A 22,926-nucleotide genomic window follows, 5' to 3' on the forward strand; every position below is an offset into this window, starting at 1 on the left:
GCCGCCGCCCAGGCGCCCCGCGATGTAGCTGCCCCCGCGCCTCAGCGGGAGGCGTCCTGGCCCACGGGCGCCCGGGGCCCGGAGCCCGGCCTGAGGGCGCAGCCGAGCTCGGGCGGGGCCGGGGCTGCGGTGGCGATGCACCGGACCCGTTAGCGCCCGGAGCGCCAGGCAGCTGAGGTAGTGGGCAAGCCCTCCCGCGGAGGAGCCGCGCCCCCGGCCCCGCCGGTTCCGCCGCGATGCTGTTCCACAGTCTGTCGGGCCCCGAGGTGCACGGGGTCATCGACGAGATGGACCGCAGGGCTAAGAGCGAGGCTCCCGCCATCAGCTCCGCCATCGACCGCGGCGACACGGAGACGGTAGGCGCGAGGCTGCGGGATCCCGGCTTAGATCGGAGCTTGGGCCGGGCGGGTCTGCATCTCCGCTCCCCGAACTTTGGGGAGTGTCCTTCGTGCCGCACGGGACTGGACACTGGGATCCGCAGGCAGGAGGCAGGGCCTGCAGCTCCCGGCTCAGGGGGAGCCCGGCTTTTGGGGCAGAGAAGGAAAACGGGGTTGAAACCGAAATCTCAGAAACGGAGGGTGGAGGAGAGCGTTTCTCCCGAAGTGGGAGTGAAGTCCAACGCATGGCCCCGGGCGGCTCCATTCTCACTTCTCCTGGCGCTCCGGCCCCGCGTCCTTCTCAAACACTCGGCTCAGGCGCAGGCGGCGCCGCCAGTGGAGCTGGGAAAGGGCGAAATAGCCGGGGGCACGGAGGCTTCGGCTGGCTTGGGCCGCTCCCCGCCTCCAGGCAATATGGGCACCCACCCTAGCGCGGTTTTAGCGGCAGAAATCCTGCGGGCCAGCGCTTTTCGTTGATCGCGTCCCGGGCCTCCGGGTCTTCTGGCCTGCCCGACTTGGCCAGCCAGGGCTCAGAGCTCAGTCTCCCAGTCCTGGCTCATGCATAAAGAGTTCCTTCCGATCTCCTTACCTGGCTCTGCCTGCCCAGCCCCAAATAGCCAGTTCCTTGCCTGAGATATCCTGAGGCCAGACGAGCAGACACTGCCCAAACTGGGCCCAGAAATGACCTTCCAGAGGGGGGCTAGGAGAACGGGTGAAGCTTCTCTGCGCCTAGAGCAAGAATGGCAGCCCCAGTCACCTCTGCTTCTGAGTCCTTCTTCCCTGGTTAAATCCCACTCAGACTATCAGTCTCTTTAGGGGAATAATCGGGTTGGGCCTATCCTGCCCTGGAGGCTTTGAGGGTACCTCTGCACCCCACTCACCATCTCCCAGCCCCTCAGCCTGTGCTCAGGACCCAAGTGGGCCCTGGCTGGTGTGGTAGAGATGGCAGAGGGGCCAGTTTTTGTAGCAACCTGCCCTGGCCTAAACCTGACTCAAGGATCCAAAGATCTCTGGGGCTGGGGGGCCAGGGACTTCATCTGGGTCTCTGGAGAAGGATCTGTTCCGGGGGTGACTTTTAATGATCACTCTACTGCTTTTCGGGGGGAGCACACCAGGTACTCCTTTCTAAAGTGTTTGAGAGAACTCCTGATGGGCATGATTGGAGTGGCCACCACTGCTCCAGTTCCTGAACACAGCTTGAGCCTTTCTGGGGAAAGGGTGGGGTGGGGGTGGGGTATGTAAGGGGAGAAGTAAGGCCATAGAACCATCTAGGCCTGGGAGCCTGGCCTGGGCCTGTGGCGGGCTTGGTCTGTGCTGGGCAGTCCGGGGTTCTGAGCTGCCTGGATATGAGCCTTTGGGGGTGGGGCTATGCTATGCCTGGCCAGCAGTCCCCTTGGCATTTAGGGCTAGCTTGAGCCATGGAGGGAGTTGCCGTATGCCCATTTTCTAGCACCAAAGGAGCCACAGGCTGACGCAGGCACTGCCATCTTCATCTCCCTCCCTCCGCAGACCATGCCGTCCATCAGTAGTGACCGTGCTGCACTGTGTGCTGGCTGTGGGGGCAAGATTTCGGACCGCTACTACCTGCTGGCAGTGGACAAACAGTGGCACATGCGCTGCCTAAAGTGCTGCGAGTGCAAGCTCAACCTGGAGTCAGAACTCACCTGTTTCAGCAAAGACGGCAGCATCTACTGCAAGGAAGACTACTACAGGTAGCCCCCATCCCGGGCCCCACTGCCCCTCAGGATCCCCCAGCTCAGGCACAGTCTTGCCCCTCTCCTTTCCCTCTGTTCCCCCAGGAGGACCCTGTTCCCCAAGCCAGAATTGATAGCTTTATTAAGAGGTAACTTGGGGCGCTCTTGGGAAGGTCTGTAAAATGTAGGGACCCAGAGAAAGACGGAAGCTGTCCTCCTCTTTGACTTTAGGCCATAAATAAGCTTGGGCTGGGGTCCTTGCACTCATCTCCATTTGAAGTTTCTTGAGTCAACCAGAGATACCAGAAATAGGCACCCCCCAAAACCCAGGCTGCCTGGGCTGGTTGGAACAAAGTTGGAGGGAGAGCTGGGGGAGATGGTGCATTTTTGGGTCTTTTGGCGAGATGGGAGTGAAAAATGGCCAGGATTAAAGGACCAGAATCACGAACAGGGTTCAAGCTCCTTGCTTGTCCTTCCTTGGGTTTAGGGTTAGGGTCTGTTTATATTCTCTCTCTTGCTCTCTTGCTCTGTTTATCTCTGTTTTTCCCAAGTTACAAAGGTCTGTAGGATTCCCAGCCGCTGGTGTGGAGGGCAGGGTAAAGAGTGAGGAAGGGGTAAGTGGAGGACTTTGGCCCCAAACATGGGCTTTCATAAAACTTGCTCAGGCTTTGGGTGAAGGAAAAACTTTGGAAGCATGAAAATGGGTTACGAAGAGCTGTATTTCAGGCCAGTATCAGACCCAGGTTTGGGTCAAAAATCTAGTTCTTACTTCCTCCATCCTCCAAGTTAAGGCTGGGTTGCCCATCTTTAGGACTGCTTCTGGCGGGCAGCGGCGGTCTCAGGAGGAGGGATATGGGGGGTGGGGCAGACCGTGCCTCCCCACAGCCCCTTCCTCAATGGTCCCTACAGGCGGTTCTCTGTGCAGCGCTGCGCCCGCTGCCATCTGGGCATCTCGGCCTCGGAGATGGTGATGCGCGCCCGGGACTTGGTTTATCACCTCAACTGCTTCACTTGCACCACATGTAACAAAATGCTGACCACCGGCGACCACTTCGGTATGAAGGACAGCCTGGTCTACTGCCGTTTGCACTTCGAGGCGCTGCTGCAGGGCGAGTATCCCGCTCATTTTAACCACGCCGACGTGGCGGCGGCAGCAGCAGCCGCCGCCGCGGCCAAGAGCGCGGGGCTGGGCGCAGCGGGGGCCAACCCACTGGGTCTTCCCTACTACAATGGCGTGGGCACCGTGCAGAAGGGGCGGCCGAGGAAGCGCAAGAGCCCGGGCCCTGGGGCGGATCTAGCGGCCTACAACGCTGGTGAGTGCAAGGGGCACCCGGCAGCGGTCGGGTTGCGGGGAAGTGCGCGCCGTTGACTGCCAGGAGCCGGAGATTCACTCCGTGTGCTGGACATATAATGGGTACTCTAGCCCTCAGCTTCCTCGGGCCCTAAGCCCTGGATGGCCGGGCGGAAGGGACATTAACCCCCTGGGCTCTTGTCTGTGAGCCCTCGGCTGGAAGGAGAGGAGAGGGGGCATTAGTGCCCTGCTGTCCCGGATGCAGGATCTCCTCGCTGAGAAACTTTTTTTTTTGAGGATCCTTTTGATTTGGCCCCAACTTTCCCTCCACCCAACCGCTTGACTGGGTGGAAAGTGCAGGGATAGAGAAAACTAGGCGCCGCCGGCACCAAACAGGCTCTGCGTTGGCGCGGCTGAGGGTGGGGAGATGGGGCGACAGAGAAGCGAGATAGGGTGTCTAGGGTCCTAGGAGAAAGGACTGGTAGTAGGGAGAAAGGAGGCTCCCTGCTCCGTCTGGCGTGTCGCCTGGCCGGGTGAAGCACCCCGAGGGTGGCAGGCTCTGGGAGCTGGGGTCCCGGCGCTTTTCATGAGCAAGGGTTGTGGATCTTTGTGCCCAGCCAGATCCTCCTGCTCGGCCAGGTCTCGGTTTTGCTGGTCTCCTTTCCCCGAGTTGCCGGCGTGTGCCGGGCACCGAGGTGAGGGCCGCGACCCTCGGCACCCAGCGTGGGAGAGTGAGACTGGAGCGGGCCTCTCTCGCGCGGGGGCGGTGGGATACCCGGGAAGAAGGAGCTCGGTTCGCATTTCCGGCGTCTCAGAACCCCGGCCATTCCCGCCGAGACTCTGCCACTTCCCGCACCCCTCCCTGCTCAGGACAGCTGCCGAAGTTCTGAGCCCTGGCAATTTGAACCGTCAACATCTGCCCGAAGTCTGGACGGCCCGGAAAGGTTTACGACTGCTCAGGCTTCCGAGGCAGAGAGCGTTTATTTGCAATTATTTTCTTTCTTTCGTTTGCAAAAGTATCAGATCCATGAGGTTTTGTTTTCTTCCTCCTTTTCCCTTCAGTCAAATGCACGACTGGGAAAACAAAAAATAAAAACAAAAACAAAAAACCGGTACTGTGGGGGAGAGGACGCTGGTAAGGAAGAAGACAGGGTGTTTTGATCTTAAAGAGTCTGAGCCCGCCGGGAGGGAAATGGAGGGCTTGAGGGTGTCCCCTGTTCGCTCCATCGAAGTTGCTTGTTGGAGGATCGTGGGTCGTGTGTGTGTCTGTGTGTGGAGCTTGGAGGAAAATGCAGCCCCCAGTTTGGTCAGTGGTGAAGTGGCCCAAAGGCGGGTCTGCGGCGGGCGGACGGATTTAGGATTTGTTGAAGGTTCTACCAGAGATGCCGCTTTTCAGAATTTCCATCCCTCACCTACCAGTACCCCGAAAATGAAGACTGAACCGAGTCCAGGTTGGACCCCCCCCCCCAACAAAGCCGCGTCTATTTAACAAGTGGGGTCGGCCTTCAGCGGGAAGCAGCCAGTGGTCGCAGCCCCAGGGCATGGTGGTGGGGGGAGCGGGATTATATTTTCCTGGGGACGCATATTCCGAGCCGGGTTCCGAAATGAAGTTACGGAGATGTATTTATGTGTTTTTGCTGTTCTTCCTCCGTCTTCCCTAAGCGAGGCCGCGCTGCCCCGAGCGGGGAGATGTGGCTGGCGGCTTTCTTTGGATCCGGCACTTCTATAAGCCACCCCCAGTCATTCCACCTACTCATGTTCTCTTTGGCTCCTTTCTCTTTTTCTTTCTTTTTTTTTCTCCTTTCAAATCTATCTCTCCAGCCCCCTTTCTCTGTGTCTCTGTCTCTGTGTGTGCCTGCCTGTTTCTCCGTTCCGGTATCAGATTCTCCCCAGCGCGCGTCTCGGGCCTTGGCCGGGGCTCCCTGTACTTGAAGAAACCGCGTACATCGCGCCCGCGGAGACTGTACCGCTCGCTTAATCGGGGGCTCCCGGGACTAGGTTGGGAAGAAGGGGTACCTCCCTGGCGGCGCCTGGCCCAGACAGGCCTCCGCAGGTCTGGCTTCCGTCACTCCCACCCCTTCCCGCCCCCAGCACGGGCAGGAGAGAAATGGCCGAAGTGTGACCGTGGGGCGACCTGAACTGAAAGGAGAAGTACAGAGAGTGCGACTGAAGGACGGGTGTGTACACAGGCAAAGGTTCTGTGGACATTTGTGTGTGTGTGTTTCTTACTGTGAGTACATGAGCTTGACTGTGAGAGTGTCCCAAACGCAAGAACCCAGAGATACTGACTCTTCGCAGAGCCGTCGGTCTGGGGGACAGTCCGAAAGGGGAGCAGGGGCACCTCATTAAAGTGCGGTGAGCTCTGGGCAGAGTGGGGAGGGGGCGTCGCCGGCGCGCCCAGCCCCCTGCTTGAGGGGAGGGCGGCCAGGGCCCTGGGCCGCAGGGTCGGAAAGTCCTTCCGGGGCGGGGGCCGCCGCGTCCCTCCTCCCGCTGCCCGACTGGTCCGAGCGCGCCGCCCCGGCCCGGAGGCGGAATTGGAACCTCCCCCGACCCCGGTCCCTAACCGGCTGCCCTCGGGCCAGGGGCTCGGAGAACGCGGCGGGAGCCGGTCCTGGGCCCGGGCTACACAGTTTGTGCCTGGGTTTGCGCGTCGCGGCTGCGGGAGTCCCGCGCGGACCCGCCGGACGCCGGGGCCTCCCCCAGCCCCAGCTTTTTATGTGTGTGTGCCTGGCGGCGTAATTACTGATTTGATTCCAATCCGTTATTTAGACAATTGAACCTACAATCTCGTCTTTAGTAAAATGAGGCGAAGTCAGATTTGATTACAGTTCAGTCCCAGCGACAAGCGCTCGAAACCCGATGGGTTAATAACAGATCACGAGTAAATTATTCATGATTTTACGAGCTCTTTAGCTCCATTGAATCGGCCTAATTGAGAGGAAAAAAAAAAAAGGAGAGAGAAAGCCGGGTCCTCCCCCTCCCCTCGCCCCTCGCCCCTCTCCGGATCCGATCCTGGGGAATCTCGACCCGGCCCAGGGCATTGGGAGCAGGAGTGAGGGGGTCTGGGGTACCAGTCAAACCTGGGCCCAGGGGCCGTCTCTCCTGCCGCCCGCCCTCTCCTCCCCCAGTGCAGCCTGGAGCCCTGACCAACGGGACGGACCTCGGCCTTGCTCCCTTGGGCAGGCGCCTTCCGTCCCTTCCTCATCCCTCCTCTCCCTTTCTTTCTATATCTCTGCCTGTAACGGCTTCAGAAAAGGCCTCCCCCGTAGGGATCCGGTCTCCTTCAGACCTGGGATTCTGTATCCTCACGCGGTCTCTCCATAACATATTCCCCCTATTTCCTAGCTTCACTTTTCTGTGAGCCTTTGTTTCTCATTTTTTTCCTGTTTTTGTAGCGGTCTCTTTCCTGTGCTCCCACCTCTATTGCTTTATCTTCCTCTGTATCCCCTCTCTTCATCCTGATTCTGCCCATCTTCCCTTCCTACCCCTCTTCTCTTCCTACCCCTCTTCTCTTTTTTTCTCTCTCTCTCCATTCTTTTCCTTTCCTACCTCTGTCTCTCTTCTTTCTTCTTTTTCTGCCCTTTCTTTTGCACGTCTCCCCCCCTCCCCCGTCTAGGCCGCACTCAGGGGCACATCCCTTGGGCACACAGGGCGCCAGGGTCCCCAAGGAGCTCATTAACAGCAGCAAGACCCGGGGTGGGGGCTGGGAGGAGAATGGGCCCAGAGATCTCCGTAGGGAGGCCTGCCACCTCCCCACTGTGGAGCTGGGGCCTGGAGGCAAGAAGAGGGTCGTTCCCCTCAGGTGCAGGGCAGTTTCTGAGGGTCCGATTCAGTCATCCTCTGATCCCCTTTAAGTTGCTGAATCTCCACCCTCATTCCCCACCCTGGGCACTCTCAGTAGGAGTGCAACCCAGGTGGAGGACTTGAGTGCCTGGATGAGTATGGGAAGGGGTCCTTAGGGGGCTAGCCCCTAATGGGCACTCCCAAGGTCAGGGACAAGACTGGAGTTCTACAAATCGTCTCTGCAAGGGGCCTCTACTCACCTGAACAGGGGAAGGGATAGGTCATCAGCAGAGCAGGAGTATTCAGAGGTAGGGTTGCCAGATAAAATGCTTTGAATTTTAGATCAACCACAGTAATTTTTTAATATAAGTATGTCCCAAATATTTCATTGGACACACTTATACTAAAAAATTACTTGTTGTTTTATTTGCTAACTCTGAGAACCCTGTGATGGGGTGTGATGGGAAATGGGATATCTTCCCAGGTCCCCCTTCAGGGGACTGAGTTTGAAACTCCTGGGAGGCTTTCACCAAAGCAGTACCTTGTGTGCAGAGGAGGGGGGAGTCTTTGCAGTGTCGTAAAGAGCCACCAGGTGGGGAGTAGCTTCCAGAGACCTGAGGTTTCTACCCCTGCATCCCCTGTGCCTTCCAGGCATTGGCAACCAGGCCCTTCTGGATGGGGACAGTCTCCCTAAACAGTCGTGCCTTCATCCCCACCCTCTTCATCCCCACCCCCCTTAGTGGTATAGTGGAAGGAAACAGGTGAGGACTTCAGTATTACTCTAGGCTCAGCCATTATCAGCAGTGTGGCCATGTGTAAGTGGCTTCATTTCCCTGACTTCAGTTTCCTTGTCTCTAAAATGGTGAGAACAGTAGTGGCGAGCTCTTGGAGCTGTTGTTTAGGTGCAATAATGTATGTAATGCCAAAGGCATACAGTAGATATAATGCATATTAATTTCTTCCTCCAACTTCCTTCCCTTTCCAGTTTAGAACTCTGGCACTCTCTGCAAGACTTCTGGCAGATCACCTAACCTCCCTAACACTCATTTGCCCCATTTACAAAACTTGGAAACAACAAGGCAGTGGTGAGGATTAAACTATAAAATGCAATTCCTGACCCTCAGCTCAGTATCCAGGGAGAATTTAGTACTTTGGGATGAGGAAACAGATGAGAGGAAATGAAAGAATCTCCCTGTCAGGATCAGTACCTTCCAGGTGCTTGTCCTAGATACTGTGGTGGGGGGAGACCAGAGACTCTTTAGAGAGTGCAGGGGGAAATGGGAAGAGTGCGAACCCTGGTGTCCCTGCATTGCTGTGTCTGCAGTCACATGACTTCCCTTTCTTAGCCTCAGTTTCAATTTCAACCTCTGTAAAAAGGGAAAAATAATGCGTGGCTCGTCGGGTTATTTTGAGAAATCAATGAAAATATTCATGTAAAGCTCCTTAGCATATCATCTGGAGTAGAGTAAACCCTCAACAAGTTGTAGCCATTAGTATTAGTGCTATCATCATTATTATTGTAACATGTTAGCTCAGAATGGTTCTTGGTTTTTCACATTTCGGGGGGTTGAAACTTGGATCCTACATTTCCTAGCTGAGTGACTCTGGGCAGGTTGCTTCTTCTTTCTGAGCCTCAGTCTCCCTTTCTAAAATTTCCAGATAATACCCCCATCCCAGCGTGGTGCTGCCCACACAGCATGACACCGAGGGTAGAAACATTTGGCGGCGGATGGGGCTGATGAGAACCGGGGACCTTGTGTGTGTGTGTGTGTGTGTGTGTGTGTGGTTGTGGGGGAGGGTCACAGGACTTTCACTTGCCAACTCTGCATCCCCTCCCCAGCACTGAGCTGCAACGAGAATGACGCGGAGCACCTGGACCGCGACCAGCCGTACCCCAGCAGCCAGAAGACCAAGCGCATGCGAACCTCCTTCAAGCACCACCAGCTACGGACCATGAAGTCTTATTTTGCCATTAACCACAACCCCGATGCCAAGGACTTGAAGCAGCTTGCGCAGAAAACTGGCCTCACCAAGCGGGTTCTCCAGGTCAGCCGGGGCCGGGGATGGGAGTATCTGCAGCCGCCAAGACCTGGGGAGGGACACCACACCAGCGGGCCTTGGTAGAACCTTCCACCCTGTGTCTGTTTTTTCTCTTTATCTTTCTCATTTTCTATTTCTCTTCAACTCTTCAGTCTATCTCTTTATGTCTTTCAATATTTCTTTAACTTCATGCCTTCCTCTCAATTTTGGTCTCAGTGTTTCTTTGTCTCTTTCCCTATGTCCTCTTTGTCTCTATACTTAGTCTCCTCTCTTTCTTGCAAATGATTCTTAATTACTATTTATTACTCAAGTGGCACTCAAATATGATCACATTGTAAAAGGTCCAAATGTTTCAGGCAAATCCAAAGACTCTCCTCCTCCCAGAATGCCCTTCCAAGGCAATCTCTGTTAGCGATTTGCTCTTTTCCACTTCTCCTTCCTCATTTGTTTCCTCGGGTTTCTCTCTATCTCTGCCTTTGTCTCACTCCTTTCTACCCTTTTTTTTTCTTTTTGTCTTTCTAGATTTTTCTTCTTTCTTTTTTCCGCTTGCTTCTGGAAGCAAGCTCTCCTTCCACTGTCCCTCCATGGGTGAGTCCCTCGGGATGGGCAAGCTGGGCACTCCCGAGTCTGTCCACAAGGCAGTGGGGGAAGCTCATAGTTTCACTTCTGAAACTGAACAGAATTGCATTTATATACCTTGATGGAGAGGGGATCTGAATTTCACCACATTTCCAAAGCTTCTATCCATGACCTCAGAGTTGTTAAGAATTCCAATCTGGTATCCCCAATTCCTACATGACCCAAATTCGTGACAGAGTCGGGAATTATCACTTCCCGAATCTTCAGCTCCTCTTAATCGTTTCGTGGCCCTGGGAAAGTCACTTAACTCCTCTGAGACTCAGTTTCCTCATCTGTGAAATGGATACAAGAAAGTGTGTATCCCATGGCACTATTAGAGAAGCCACTGAGATAATAGAAAGTATCCACACAGTGCCTGACGTTTAACTGCTCAGTGAATGATAGCTAATAATATTGGCTGGAGTTAATTGAATTGATTTGTATGACCTCAGTTTCCCCATCAGTACAAGGCTAAGGTCGGAGAATACCTCCTCTTTATAGTGAATTCAAACAATATATTACACAGAAGGAGCGATTGTAGGGATAGCGATGCACATTTTAGTCTAGAAAATCGAAGGGTGAAGTAGCCTCACTACAGGAGAGCAGGTGCTGGGATTTTGGTCTAAGTCAATGTGACGCACCCGCCAGCCCCGGGTTGGAAGGGGATTGAGGGCGGGGGGCCGGATGTGGTGAGGGTGACCGTGATGGACACAGAGGGATGCTCAGCCGCCCAAGAAAAGTTTCCCTGCGAGTCTGTCAGAAAACAACAATAACAAACAAAAACCAAGCATTCTGTGGGGTGACGGTGGTGGCGGCAGGGTCCCGTAACGCGGGCGCTGGGTATGCAGCCCGAAGTCCCCGCCGCCAAGCTGACTTGGCCTCGGCTGCCCGCGCCTTGCTCAATCTCGCGCGCTCAGTGACGTAGCCGAGGGAGGCGAGAGCCGGCCAATGGGGCGTTGATGCGCCTCTCTGGGCCCGCCCACTGAGTCTAGTGCCCCCACCCCCACCCCCCCCGCCGGCCCCTCCCCTCCCTCTTGGGTCTGTTTCCCCTCCCGGCCTGGGGTGACGCTGACCTTGGCTGGCGGGTGGGGGCCGGAGTGCGGTGAGGGAGAAACCGACAGTGCTGCGCCCACTCGAGTGTCGGGGCCTCCCGTCCGCTGCCCTCGGATTTTACATTCTTGGGGTTGGGTCTGGGAGCCTCTTCAGCGACCCCTCCCTTGCTCGGCCTGGCAGTTTGACTGGGAACCCAGAGTCCCTGCTACTCTCACGTTGACCCAGTCTTGGGGACCTTGCGGTTGCTCGCATTTGCTCTGGTTAGTAGTATATTCCGCCCCTCCCCCTCTTCAGACGCCCTTTATTGTGGAGCGGGGCAGGAAGGTGGGTGGAGGCCGTGAGCAGTGAGGGCCTGAGCAGGGACTTGGGTCAGACAGATCTAGATTCCATTCGACTCCTTTACTCAGAAGCTGTGTGTCTTGGGCAACTTAGTTTCTCTCGGCCATAGCTTTCTCATCTGTAGAATGGATACCATTGGCACACATACTTTTCCCATTTATTCAAATTAAATGAAATAAAAAGTAAGTGCCCACTAGTTGAGTTTGAATTTGAAGTGAGAATAAATCTCTGCTGGCCTTGGTAAGGCAGGCGACTTGTTCGCCTGATTTAGGAGCAAATCAGGTATTTAGCACAGCCATCTCTCATTCTTTTGTCTGAGCGCTTATTAACACTGGGTTCTGGAGTGAAGCTGGGTGTACCAAGATGAATAAATCACAGTTCAGACCCCGAAGAAATTAAATTATTAGGCATTGAGACAGAGTCATATGCAGCCAGTTTCCCCATAAGGGTGTGGGTTACTGTGGGAGCTCAGAGGAGGGACCCACCACACCATGTGTGAGGGAAGGTTCCCCTGAAAGACTTGGGTAAATGCTTTCCCTGTTCCCTCCTCCTCCAAAGTTCTTCCTTAGCCAGGGCTGCACACACATACCTGCCTCCTCCACCAGGGGGACTCAGAAAAGCCAAGGGCAGGGGGCTAGTTGAGGGAAATAAGGCAGTGACGTGTGTCTGCTATTCAACAAATGTTTGAGTGCCTATGATGTGTCAGGCTTTTGATAGGCCTATGAGATTTGTTCATTGAGACCCCACTGTCAGGCAATATCATCCTCTCATCCCACTGTATAGACAAGAACATTGAGGCAGAAATGATTCTCGCTTGCCCAGAGTCACTTTTTGCTAGTAAGTAGCAGAGCTGGATCCAAACCCAGGCTTGTTTGATCATGGGACATTGCTCTTTCTCTAAATCAACCCAGCACTGACTGTCTCTGAGTGTGAGTGTCATTTAAAGCCTGAATGTTGGGGTGGGGATGGGGGGAGGCACATGCCTAAGGCATTCTAGACCATTATTCTTTCTTCCTTCCAGATCACCAAATCTCCTGTCCAAATCCTTGATATTCCCTAACAGTACGACTGCTCATAATTATGCAGCAGTTTATCAAGAATTATCTTTCCAGCCAATCACCTACCTGCCCATTTTACAGACGAGGAGGTTAAGACCTAGTAAGATGAAATGATTTGCTTCAGGTTACAGCAGCCTGGCACTGGCAGTGTGGGTCAGCTGGGAAAGATTGGGTAGGAGCAGTTTTAGATGAGGCAACTGGTAGTGTGGCTTTGGAAGGTAAACAGGCTGATTAGAATCCTGTAATTTACCAGCTGTGTGATTATGGTACTTTTAATTTCTCCTCTCTGAGTCTGATTCCTTATCTGTGAAGTGGGGATAAGAATAGTTTCTACCTTGAGGATTCTTGAGGACTGAGACAATGACAAGGATCTAGCATGGTTCCTTCTGGTAAAGTTAAAGAGTTCCTCTGCATTTAGTCTACACCAGCTCAATGAGACCAAGGCTTTGCAGGTTCTTTCCCAAAACTTGTGGCCCAGTCTGCAGGTCAGGAGCAGGACTGAGATTGATGCTGTGTTCCTAGAAAGGAATGATGCAGGGTATGTGTGTATCTGGGAGTTTTTAGGCTATTATTGATCCATGATGCAGGAGCACCACCAACATGGTAGGCCTGGGATGCAGCATTCCTACTGAGATTTGGAGTCAGCTAATGTGATATCCAGACTCGGAGTGACCGTGGGCAAGTAATTTAACCTTTCGATGGTATCGACTGTAAAATGGGGATGATGATTATCTCACTGGAGGGTTGTAAGGAGTAAATGAGATGGTTATAAAGTATAATTTATAAAGTCTGTTTTTAGGAACTCAATACATATTAATAATATACACGTTGACATGGCAGGTTTCAGTCTACCAAGCTGTTCTGCATACATTTAAAAATTTTAATTATCCCCATTTTGCAGAGGGGGAAACCGACATTCAGAGAGCTAGGACATTTGCTCTGGGCCTCACAACTAATAATAGATGGAGCCAAGAGTCAAGCCCAGATTTGTCTGGTTTCCTAAGCTGTGTCCAGTTAGTACAGTGTAGGGGTCGTGGTATTTTTTTTTTCCCCTTGAATCTAGCTGCAGAATGCAGCAGTACAGATGGGACAGAAAGGAGAAAGGAAGGAGTTGATCATAGCTGCCATGTCTTGGTAGGAAAGCAGGGACCCTGTTGCAAAGCACTTAGCACATAAAAATTACTCACATTTGTCATCATCAGCAGCATAACAACCACGATACTCACTCTCTATGAGTAGGCAGAGTGCTTGGGAGAATGGCCTCTTGGACAGAGGTCCATTAAGACACTAAGCCTTGAAAATATATGGGGACCATTCTTCAGCCTATAGATATTTCTCTGAATTGCCTCTTTCTTTTCCTCAGAAGGGCCAGGAAGTTAGAATATTAAGATGCCTTGGGCTTAGGGATTGGAGGATTGATTTGGGTGAGTAAAGATTTCCTTAGGGGTTCCGGGTATGACTTTAAAAGAAAATACATTGTAACCACCAACAATCTAAAATCATCCTTCAGTTGACTAGTCAGTCATCATTGGCCTAAGTGAGAACTTAGGAAGTGAGAACTCCAGCTTTCTTCCGTTCATTCATTTATTCAACAAATATATTGACCTCCTGCCATGTGCTAGGTGGGCATGAGGCACTGAGGATTCAACTGTGAGCAAGACAGTGAATAAGGCCCTTCTGAAGCATACAACCTGGGGGGAAGACAGATGTGTGCCAGGTGTTGTATAAATCATTAAAATGGTGATATGAGTAATCTCTATTTTTTGTATATCTGTAATATCTCAGAACAAAAATATTTTTAAAACAATTATAGGCCAAATAAATTTGGGAAATGTTTAAGATTGACCATGTCTTTCTCTTAGAAATCAGAACACATAAGCATTAATACAGGCATTAAGAAAATGTGAAGAGACCCAACTTTAACATTTCTCAAATTTATTAACAATAGAACTCTTATTTTCATGCAACCCTTGAAAAAATAAAAAGGAAAAAGTGCTAGGGAAAAAGAATACAGGGATGTAATGAGAGCATGTGACCCAGGGACCTGACCTAGTGAAGGTGAGGTAAGGAGGTGAAGTTTAAACATGGGCTAGTCACTTCATTTCTTTGTGCCTCAGTTTCCCTACTTGTAAAATGGGTATAGTGAGCATTGCCCTCCCTTTCATTTGCGCAGGGCAGTGGTGGTGACTTTCTAACCCAGTCACTGATAGTCTAAGCTGAATGGAGTTTAGTAGATGGTTTAGCCCAAATCTCTCATTGTAGAGGAGAGGAAACAGGGACTGAGAGAGGTAGAGTGATTCATCCAAAGCTCTGCAGCAAAGTATTTGTAATCCTGGGGCTGGAATCAAGGGTTCCTGATTTCTGATCCAGTGCTTATTGTTTTTGGCTCTCTAAAGAAAACTTTAAAAAAATGTTTAAAAATAACAGAACTTCTATGACAAGTTGGAAAAATAGAAAAAAAAAAAACCCATGTAAGACCACAGGAACCCTGATACATTAGGTGTGTGGTTTAGAGGTTAAGCAGTGGTTAAGGGCAGGGACCCAGCCTGCTGGGTTCACATCTCAGCTCCTCCTCACTCACTGGGCTCTGTGCCTCAGTCTCCTCACCTGTTAAGTGTCAGCACTATCAGTAGGCACTAGCGTAGGGTTATTATGAGGACTAAATTAATACGTGTAAAATGCTTAAAACATTGCTCAGTCCATGCCTGGCACCTAGTGAATGAGTAATATTTGTCGTAATTATCTTATTTATGAAGTTACAATACCAGAGGACATACATTTTTTTATCTTCTTTACTCATATAACATTCATCACAAGACATGTCATGGAATGGCTGTGTCATGACTTCCATCTTGTCCCACCTGGATGCATTCTTTGGATGCAGCCATAAGTTTGATGTTATAAAAAATGCCATGATGGGCACCTTTGGGCATGACGCTTTTGTCTTTTGGCTGGTTTCCTCAGAGTCCCAGAAGGAGACTTGCTGGGGCAAAATGGGCTTCCCACTAGCCCTCTTATCATCTTGTTAAAGGAATTCTTGGGAAGGGGGTTTGTGAAGGAAAACACAGCTGACCAAGGGCCAGCCAGTGCAGGAGGAGAAGGCAAGTAGCAGTATGGCCTTATGCTTCCTCTTCCATCCAGCACTTATTGGGTTCCTGTATGTGCCAGACTGAGGCACTTCTGGTCTGGTGTTAGTCATACCCTAGTGATTCCATACCTGAGCTTGGCCCTCAGTGTCCCAAACACACACCTCTGGCAACAACAGACCTGCTGTGGGTAGGAGCAGGACTCAAGGGAAGATGAAGAAATTTTAGGAAGACGGGTGGGGAAAGCAGATCAACTCCTTCCTTGCTGTATTTGTCATAGAATCCTAGCCCGTCAGAATCCCAGGAGGCCACAAAGATAGTGTGGTTTAGTCCAACCCCCTCATTGTACAGTGGTGAAACTGAGGCCGGGCTCAGTGGTAAGGTCACTTGGCTAGTCAGTGGCTGAACCAGGATTAGAATTCACATCCCAGCACTCTTTCTATGCACCATAATTGCTTCTCTGTTTATTCACGTATTCACTCACTCATTCATTCATTCACTGGCTAACTCACTCAGGAACATGGTAGGTGAGAGCATATGGACTTTAAAAAAATTATTTTAAATATTTTTATTGAGATATCTTCACACACTGTACAGTCTATCCAAAGTATATAATCAGTGAGTCACATTGTCATCACATAGTTGTGTATTCATCACCATGATCATTTTTAGAAAATGATATTTCCAGAAAAAGAGATAAAGAGAAAAAAGAAAAAAAAAACATACATCCCATATCCCTTACTCCTCCCTCTTCATTGCACTAGTATTGCAGTCTACACATTTTTTCACCCATTATTCCCCCCCCAAATTATTTTTTTGTCCTTTTTTACATATCTGTCCATAGCCTGGATAAAGGGAGCATCAACCATTTTTTCATATTTGTGAAAACAAAATTTTCACAATCATGTGGTCACATTGTAAAAGCTATAAAGATATACAATTGTCTTCAAGAATCAAGGCTACTGGAATATAGTTCAACAGTTTCAGGTACTTCCTTTTAGCTACTCCAAAGCACCATAAACTAAAAAGGGGTATCTATATAATACATAAGATTAAACTCCAGAATAGCCTTTTGACTCTGAAATCTCTCAGACTCTGAAATCTCTCAGACTCTGAAATTTTATTTTGTCTCATTTATCTTTTCCCCTTTTGGTCAAGAAGGCTTTTTGAAACTCATGATACAGGTTGCAGCTCATCCCTGGGAGTCATGCCCCACATAGGAGGGAGGGCAGTGAGTTCACCTGCCGAGTTGGCTTAGAGAGAGAGGCCACATCTGAGCAATCAAAGAGGTTCTCTGGGGGGGTGACTCAGGCATAGTTATGAGGAGGCTTTGCTTCTTTGCAGGAATAAGTTTCATAGGGGCAAGCCCTAGGATGGAGGGCTCAGCTTCTTAAATTGGTTGTCCGCACTGCTTGTGAGAATAGCAAGAATTCCCCAGGTGGGGAAGTTTAATATTTCCCCCTTTCTCTAAGTCCCTCAAAGGGACTTTGCAAATATTTTATTCTCTGCCCAGATTACTCAATATGTATTAGGGCATCACACTGACCAGTATAAACCAATAAGATCTCACTCTGTAATCAAGATTCCATGTAATTAGGGTGTTCAAATAAACTGACCATACAAGTTGTGCTACCAACAAAGAGCGTATGGACTTTTAATGGCAGACAGTCCTGGATTCTGAATTCCACTAGACTTCTGTATGATCTTGGGCAAGTGACTCTACCTCTCTGAGCCTCTCTGTTTTTTAAATCTATAAAATGGAATTAACAATAGTATCTGCCTACTGAGCTTATCACCAGGGTAACCTGTGATGGTGTATGTTAGATGGTGGCATGATGCCTAGTACATAGTAAGAGGTCCATAAATGTTAGCTGCTTTTGGTACTACTATTCACTCAACATATATCTCCATGCCAGGCTCTGGGGACATGGAGATGACTTATACAGGATCCCTGTCTTCAAGTACTTCTTGGGAATGCTCTTTTGAGCTGTGTGGGAAGAGTACCCTCGTGAAGCCCTGCTTAGAGTGCAAAACAAATCCCAAAGCCCCAGAGAAGCCTGGCTCTTAGTTGCATTGTTGAATTTTTATCCACCAGATTCCCTGCTCCCTGGATCCAGTAAAGCAGAGAAGGCAGTTGTGGAAGATGTTGTCATTGTTTACAAGGCCACTGTTAGGGGCAACGCAGGAAAAATAGCAAACATCCAGCAGCTAACCAGTTCCAGCCTTTCGTGAGGTCTTAGAGCCTGGGGCTGATGAGCAACGCACCCCTGGGCTCCCTGCACCAGCTACCGCTTGGAGAGGCATACACCCAGACACCCTCCCAGGCTCGCACGCAGCCCAGGACAGTGGCAAAAGAGGGGCGGCATCAAGGTTCCAGCCCTCCTCACCCCCAAGCTGCAGTGTGACCTTGGGCGCATCACTTCCTTTCTCTGAGTGCCCTGGAGGCTTTTCTCCAGCAGCCATTCCCTGGGCCAGGCGAACATAGTCTCACCCCAGCAGATTTTTGTGGGCAAGGCAGGGAAGGACCACCTTTAACCCCCCAGCCAGAAAAGCATGTTGGCAATGGTCTTGGAAGTGCTGTACTTAATCGTAAGCCTGCAGAAGAGGTGATAAGCTTCGTTTAAACAGAGAGCCAGCAAAAATGCCCTTTCTTCCTGGGAAGCTCCAGTGTGCTGGGAAGAGGGCTTTTGTTTTTCGACTTCAGAGTCCGCTTCTCCTTACTCTAAGATTCTCGTGGCTGTGATTTTAATTGAGCCCAAATTGTTTTAGTCAACCCAAAAGGCTGGTTTGAGGCCCAGACCCCTGCAGCCGGGGTGGTCTCAAGGGGGGAGGATGGGGCCAGGAGACACTGGGATGACAGGCAGATGCACACACATCTGGAAATGCACAACTGGACACCCCAGGATCCCTAAAATTCCCCAGGCCCTTTGTTTTATGGGGAGGCTTCTGGCGGGTGTTATCCTCACGCAAAGGGAAGTGAAGGGGCCCTGCCTCTTTTGAGGCTTTTTTTTTCCCTTTGGGAGATACGACCTCCCCCTACTCCAACTCCCACCCCACCCCCAGTGGGAAACCCAGGTCTTGCATATGCCGAAGTACTGTGGTGGGGACGTCTGGGTGCGGTGGGGTGCTGCTGGACATAACTGTGTGGGGGGGAGGCCGGTGGTGTTGGGGGGCGGGGAGGAAGGCGAGTGTTGTGTAGATGAGTTTCTGTGTGTGTCTTTATGAGTATGTGAAGGTATGTGTGTGGATGTGTGTGTCCAGGGAAAAATGAAAGTAAATATATACTCTCTTTCTATGGTATTATTTTAGCACCAAATTCAGTTCTAACTCTGCCTACATCCCACCTCCCTCATAAGTGGATACTTGGCCGTGGCAGATTGGGAGAAAGAGTCTATGTAAGGGGATGCCAGGCTTCCTCCTGGGGTCAGGGCAGGCACATGTTACCACCTCTTTGGCCTTAATTTAACAGGGAAGCTGTTCTGACTCTGCCCATCTCCACCCTGAGACCTGAAACTCAGCGGCCCAGAATACACACTGGTGGTGGTGGTGGGAAGTAGGATTGGTGTCTTTTTTCCCCTTCCTTTTTTGTAACTGTTTATTGACTAATTCCTGTGTGCTGTTCACATCGTTCTAGTATTTTCCAGACTTACTGAACGCAAAACACTTTGCAAAATTTTACCAAGAACCTGTGGGATCCATTCCCAGCTTAAAGGCAACTGCCAAAGAAAAAGAAAAGGTCTCTCAAATGGTCCCACATATGTAGTACTAAATTTTCTAGGAGCCACATTAAAATAAAAAGAAATCAGTAAATGTTATTATATTTTATTTAACCTAATATATGCAAAATATACACAGATTATTATGGAGACATTCTACGCTCTTTTCTTTTCATACTAAGTCTTCAGATCTGGTGTGTATTTTCACCTACAGAGAAGCTACATTCCGGCTAGCCACATGTCAAATGCTCAGTAGCCACATGTGGATACCATACTGGAGAGCTCCGCTCAGCTCTCGAACCTCCTAACAGGAGAAACCCTGCAACTGCCAATTAGGGAAAATGTATTTTATCTTAGTAAGAACAAACTATTGTCAACCCGACCCCCTCCCCGCGGGGGCCCCCACCCCGCCCCGCCCCCCAACGCCAGCAGAACACCGATTAGCATCTCACGGCAGCCACCGACTTCAGCCGTCTGGGAGCGCGGGGCTGCCCCCTCCTCCCCGCCCCCGTCCGCCCAGACCCTCGGGTTCCTGCCTGCTCTCCTCTACCCAAGCCCTTCCCTCTCGCCCCGCTGCAGGTCTGGTTTCAGAACGCCCGGGCCAAGTTCAGGCGCAACCTCTTACGGCAGGAAAACACAGGCGTGGACAAGTCGACGGACGCGGCGCTGCAGTCCGGGACGCCGTCGGGCCCCGCGTCGGAGCTCTCCAACGCCTCGCTCAGCCCCTCGAGCACGCCCACCACCCTCACAGACTTGACTAGCCCCGCCCTGCCGACTGTGACGTCCGTCTTAACTTCTGTGCCTGGCAACCTGGAGGGCCACGAGCCCCACAGCCCCTCACAAACGACTCTTACCAACCTTTTCTAACGGACTCGCGGCCCGCCCCTCCCCTGCCCCACAATTTCTTTAAAAAAGAAATTATCTTTAGTTGAATTCCAAGTGTATTTTAAAATAGAGGCTTTGAGCAACTAACTAACCACATTTTAGGATCTCGCCTGGAAACGGAGGAAAAAACAATAATAATAATTGCGTGTTGGGCAAACGCCGCGGTGTGGACTGAGGTATTACTTGGAAGATGTATCTGCAACACAACATTTGTGTCACTGTACAGTTTTGTGGACTGAGCGAGGAAAAACAACAAAATAATTTAAGTTGGCTAGAGCTTCTGTATTTTCAAAGACTGCCACGTGCCTTAGGAATACTGTTTTATCTCCATACTTTGGATGACTCGTTCATTTTTCTCTTCCTCTTTTTCTCTCTGTATATTTATGACCAGAGCAAAAAAAGAAAAAAAAAAGTTAAAAAAGTTTGTTACTTTGAATAGTCCTAAAAAGAAAAAAAAAGGAAAAAAAAAAAAGGAAAAATCAAACCCCCTTCAACGGTCGCTTTGTTGTTTTAGAATTTTAAGGTGGAAGTCTGTTCGAATATCAGAATTTGTAAAATCTAACCAGTAATAAAACCACTTATCGAAACTACTTGGTGCTGCTGCCATTTAGTTGGGTGTGAAATTCACAGAACATAAGGCCTTACTGAAACCCAGAGATAAAGTCCAGGGTCCCCTTATTTATCAGAACTGCATGGGGACCCTCTTTTGGGCCAAGCTTTGGGCTGGTTGTCTGAGCACGGAGCTGGAGATAGAATCTCTACCCTCAAGGAATTCCGAGTTTAGAGGCAAAGACAGACAAGGGATAATCCTAAGGGTGTGAAATGTGCTCAGGTGGAGGATAGATAAACTATATACCATTGCTTCACTTGCTTGTTCTTTTAAATATTTAATAAGCATGTCCTGCTGGTTACTTTGGATACAGAGGTCACCTTTCCCCACTCCTGCTTTTTCTGCCCTCGTTTGGGCCAGAAGAATATGTCAGGCAGCGAGAGAAGCCTGAAAACCATGCAGCCCTTCCCTATAAGGGTGGACACTGTCACCAAAGGGCAGCTTATGCTCCAGTTTTCCTAATGGCACAAAATTTAAAAATCTCCCAAGAGGGCAAAACCAAAGTGAATTGGTTCTTTTGTTAATGCTTCAGGTAACCTCAAAAACCCAGAGAAAGGACACATCCAGAGAGGATGGAGGTTTAGAGTGTGGTAAAATGAGGTTGGGATTCCTACAGGCGAACAGTGTGACATGGGGAAAGTCACTTAATTTCTTTGGCCTCAGTTTCCTCAGATGCAAGGTGAAGATAATGACCCTTACACAGCCAGATTGTAATGAGGTTGATGTATGTGTGTTAAAGGGCCTGGCATATACCAGGGACTCAAGTATATTTTTGTTGAATGACAGACAGGTGATACTTGAGGACTTTGCAGGTGGAGAGCAGGATGTTGTGAATCCAGGCATTGCCTGGCATTGCTGAATGCCTCAAGCAGGTGTGGTGTCCGCCCATTGGGCATTTTAACATCCCTTGTTATTTTTTGCTCTGAGCCCTGCTGCAGAATGTACTATTACCAGCTTCATTGAATGCCAGCAGTTACTCAACAAAGTGCCCCCCAGTGGCCCAGAAATGTGAAAATCCAGGGGGAACATTGTGGCTGTCTTGAAGAGAAAACAGCCAGGCAGGATGGGGCGTGGAACAATTGAGCCCAGGACTGGGTTCTCTTTCCCCCTGCTTTCTGCCATCAAAGTTGGGACACAGTGGAGAAAGAACAGGGCAGGAATGGGCTGAGCGCTTAAGGCCTAGACTGACTCACTTTCCAAGGTGTTAAAAACAAACAAATATTGTTACTATTGCTAGTTAATGCTTGGCAAATATTAAGAGTGCAATAATTTTTAAATAAAGTTTTATGTCAACATATAACATACATGAAGTTTTCACATCTCAAATGAACAGCTCAATTATTTTTTTCCAAGTGAACACACCCGTGTAACCACCACCCAAATTTAGAAACAGGATACTCTTAGCACCCAGAAGTCTGTCTTGGGCCCCTTCCCCATCAGCCCCTATCAAGGCAGCTACTATTTACTCTAGCACCATAGATTAGTTTTATCTGCTTTGGATCAATATGTTTTTGTGGAATGAATTCAGGAGACTTGGCAAGATGAGCCAACTTGCCTGGGGTCCTGTAATTAATCGGGGAAGAGCCAAGATTTGAACCAGGTCTGTCTTCCTCCCGACCCGAAACTTTCAACTTTAAGTGGATGCATGTGCTCACAGTCACAATTAAAGCATGGGAGTTAAGAGCCTCAATTTTTCACCTGTCAGATGGGGTGATAAAATCTGTACTCCCTGATGACTGTATGAGAGGATGTAGCAGAGGGCCTGGCAACTGGATAGCAACATGGCCATGCCACAACTGCAACTAAGCTCCGGGACTCATACTTACACCCATCGATACACACACATGCACACTCACGAGGCACTCATGAATGGATAGACCCACAGGCTGAGATTCTCACACCCAGAGAGTACCACACAAAGACATACACAGATGCTCGCAGACAGACATAAACAGGCACAGGTGCTCACAAATGCACCTAGACAGACACCCAGACCACCCCACACAGGGGGACCTGCATAAACCCAGATGTGTATGCACGCAGACGTTCGCAGGCACCCAGACACCCCTGCATAGCCTGGCTGTGCCCCTCGCTCAGGCCCGGACAGAGCCGAGTCTGATCCCTATCTCGTCTGTCAGCACTGCCACCCAGATGGAGCAGGCCCTGGAATGATGCCTGGGGGTCCCCCCACTCCCTACAGGGGAGCAAGTTTAGAAGGGGCCAGGGATGGGGATGTTAAAGAGGAGGCATTGCTCTCCCCAGATTCAGAGACTGAGAGGTACACATGTACATACAGACTCAGAAAGTTAAAGAAAGCAGAAACAGGGAGATGGGGAAAGAGAGACAGAAAGAGAGGGAGAGAGAGGGATTAGGAGA

General features: G+C 50.5%; 1 protein-coding gene across 1 annotated transcript; it reads left to right on the forward strand.

The window, feature by feature from the left end:
- Window positions 1-236: 236 nt before the first annotated feature.
- On the forward strand, window positions 237-20,641 carry LHX2 (LIM homeobox 2). Its single transcript, XM_077133372.1, has 5 exons — window positions 237-356; window positions 1,887-2,089; window positions 2,981-3,384; window positions 8,986-9,191; window positions 19,635-20,641. Exons 1-5 carry the CDS (start codon window positions 237-239, stop codon window positions 19,920-19,922), a joined length of 1,221 nt encoding a protein of 406 aa, XP_076989487.1. The 3' UTR covers window positions 19,923-20,641.
- Window positions 20,642-22,926: the final 2,285 nt, after the last annotated feature.

Source organism: Tamandua tetradactyla, chromosome 2 (genome assembly GCF_023851605.1).
Source record: "Tamandua tetradactyla isolate mTamTet1 chromosome 2, mTamTet1.pri, whole genome shotgun sequence".
Taxonomy (NCBI): domain Eukaryota; kingdom Metazoa; phylum Chordata; class Mammalia; order Pilosa; family Myrmecophagidae; genus Tamandua; species Tamandua tetradactyla.

Bases quoted from the DNA above. Each gene is read 5' to 3' on its own strand.
- LHX2 (XM_077133372.1), top strand. From the start codon at position 237: ATGCTGTTCCACAGTCTGTCGGGCCCCGAGGTGCACGGGGTCATCGAC. The intron at 2,090-2,980 runs GTAGCCCCCATC...TGGTCCCTACAG, and splicing joins TGCAAGGAAGACTACTACAG to GCGGTTCTCTGTGCAGCGCT. The intron at 9,192-19,634 runs GTCAGCCGGGGC...GCCCCGCTGCAG, and splicing joins TCACCAAGCGGGTTCTCCAG to GTCTGGTTTCAGAACGCCCG.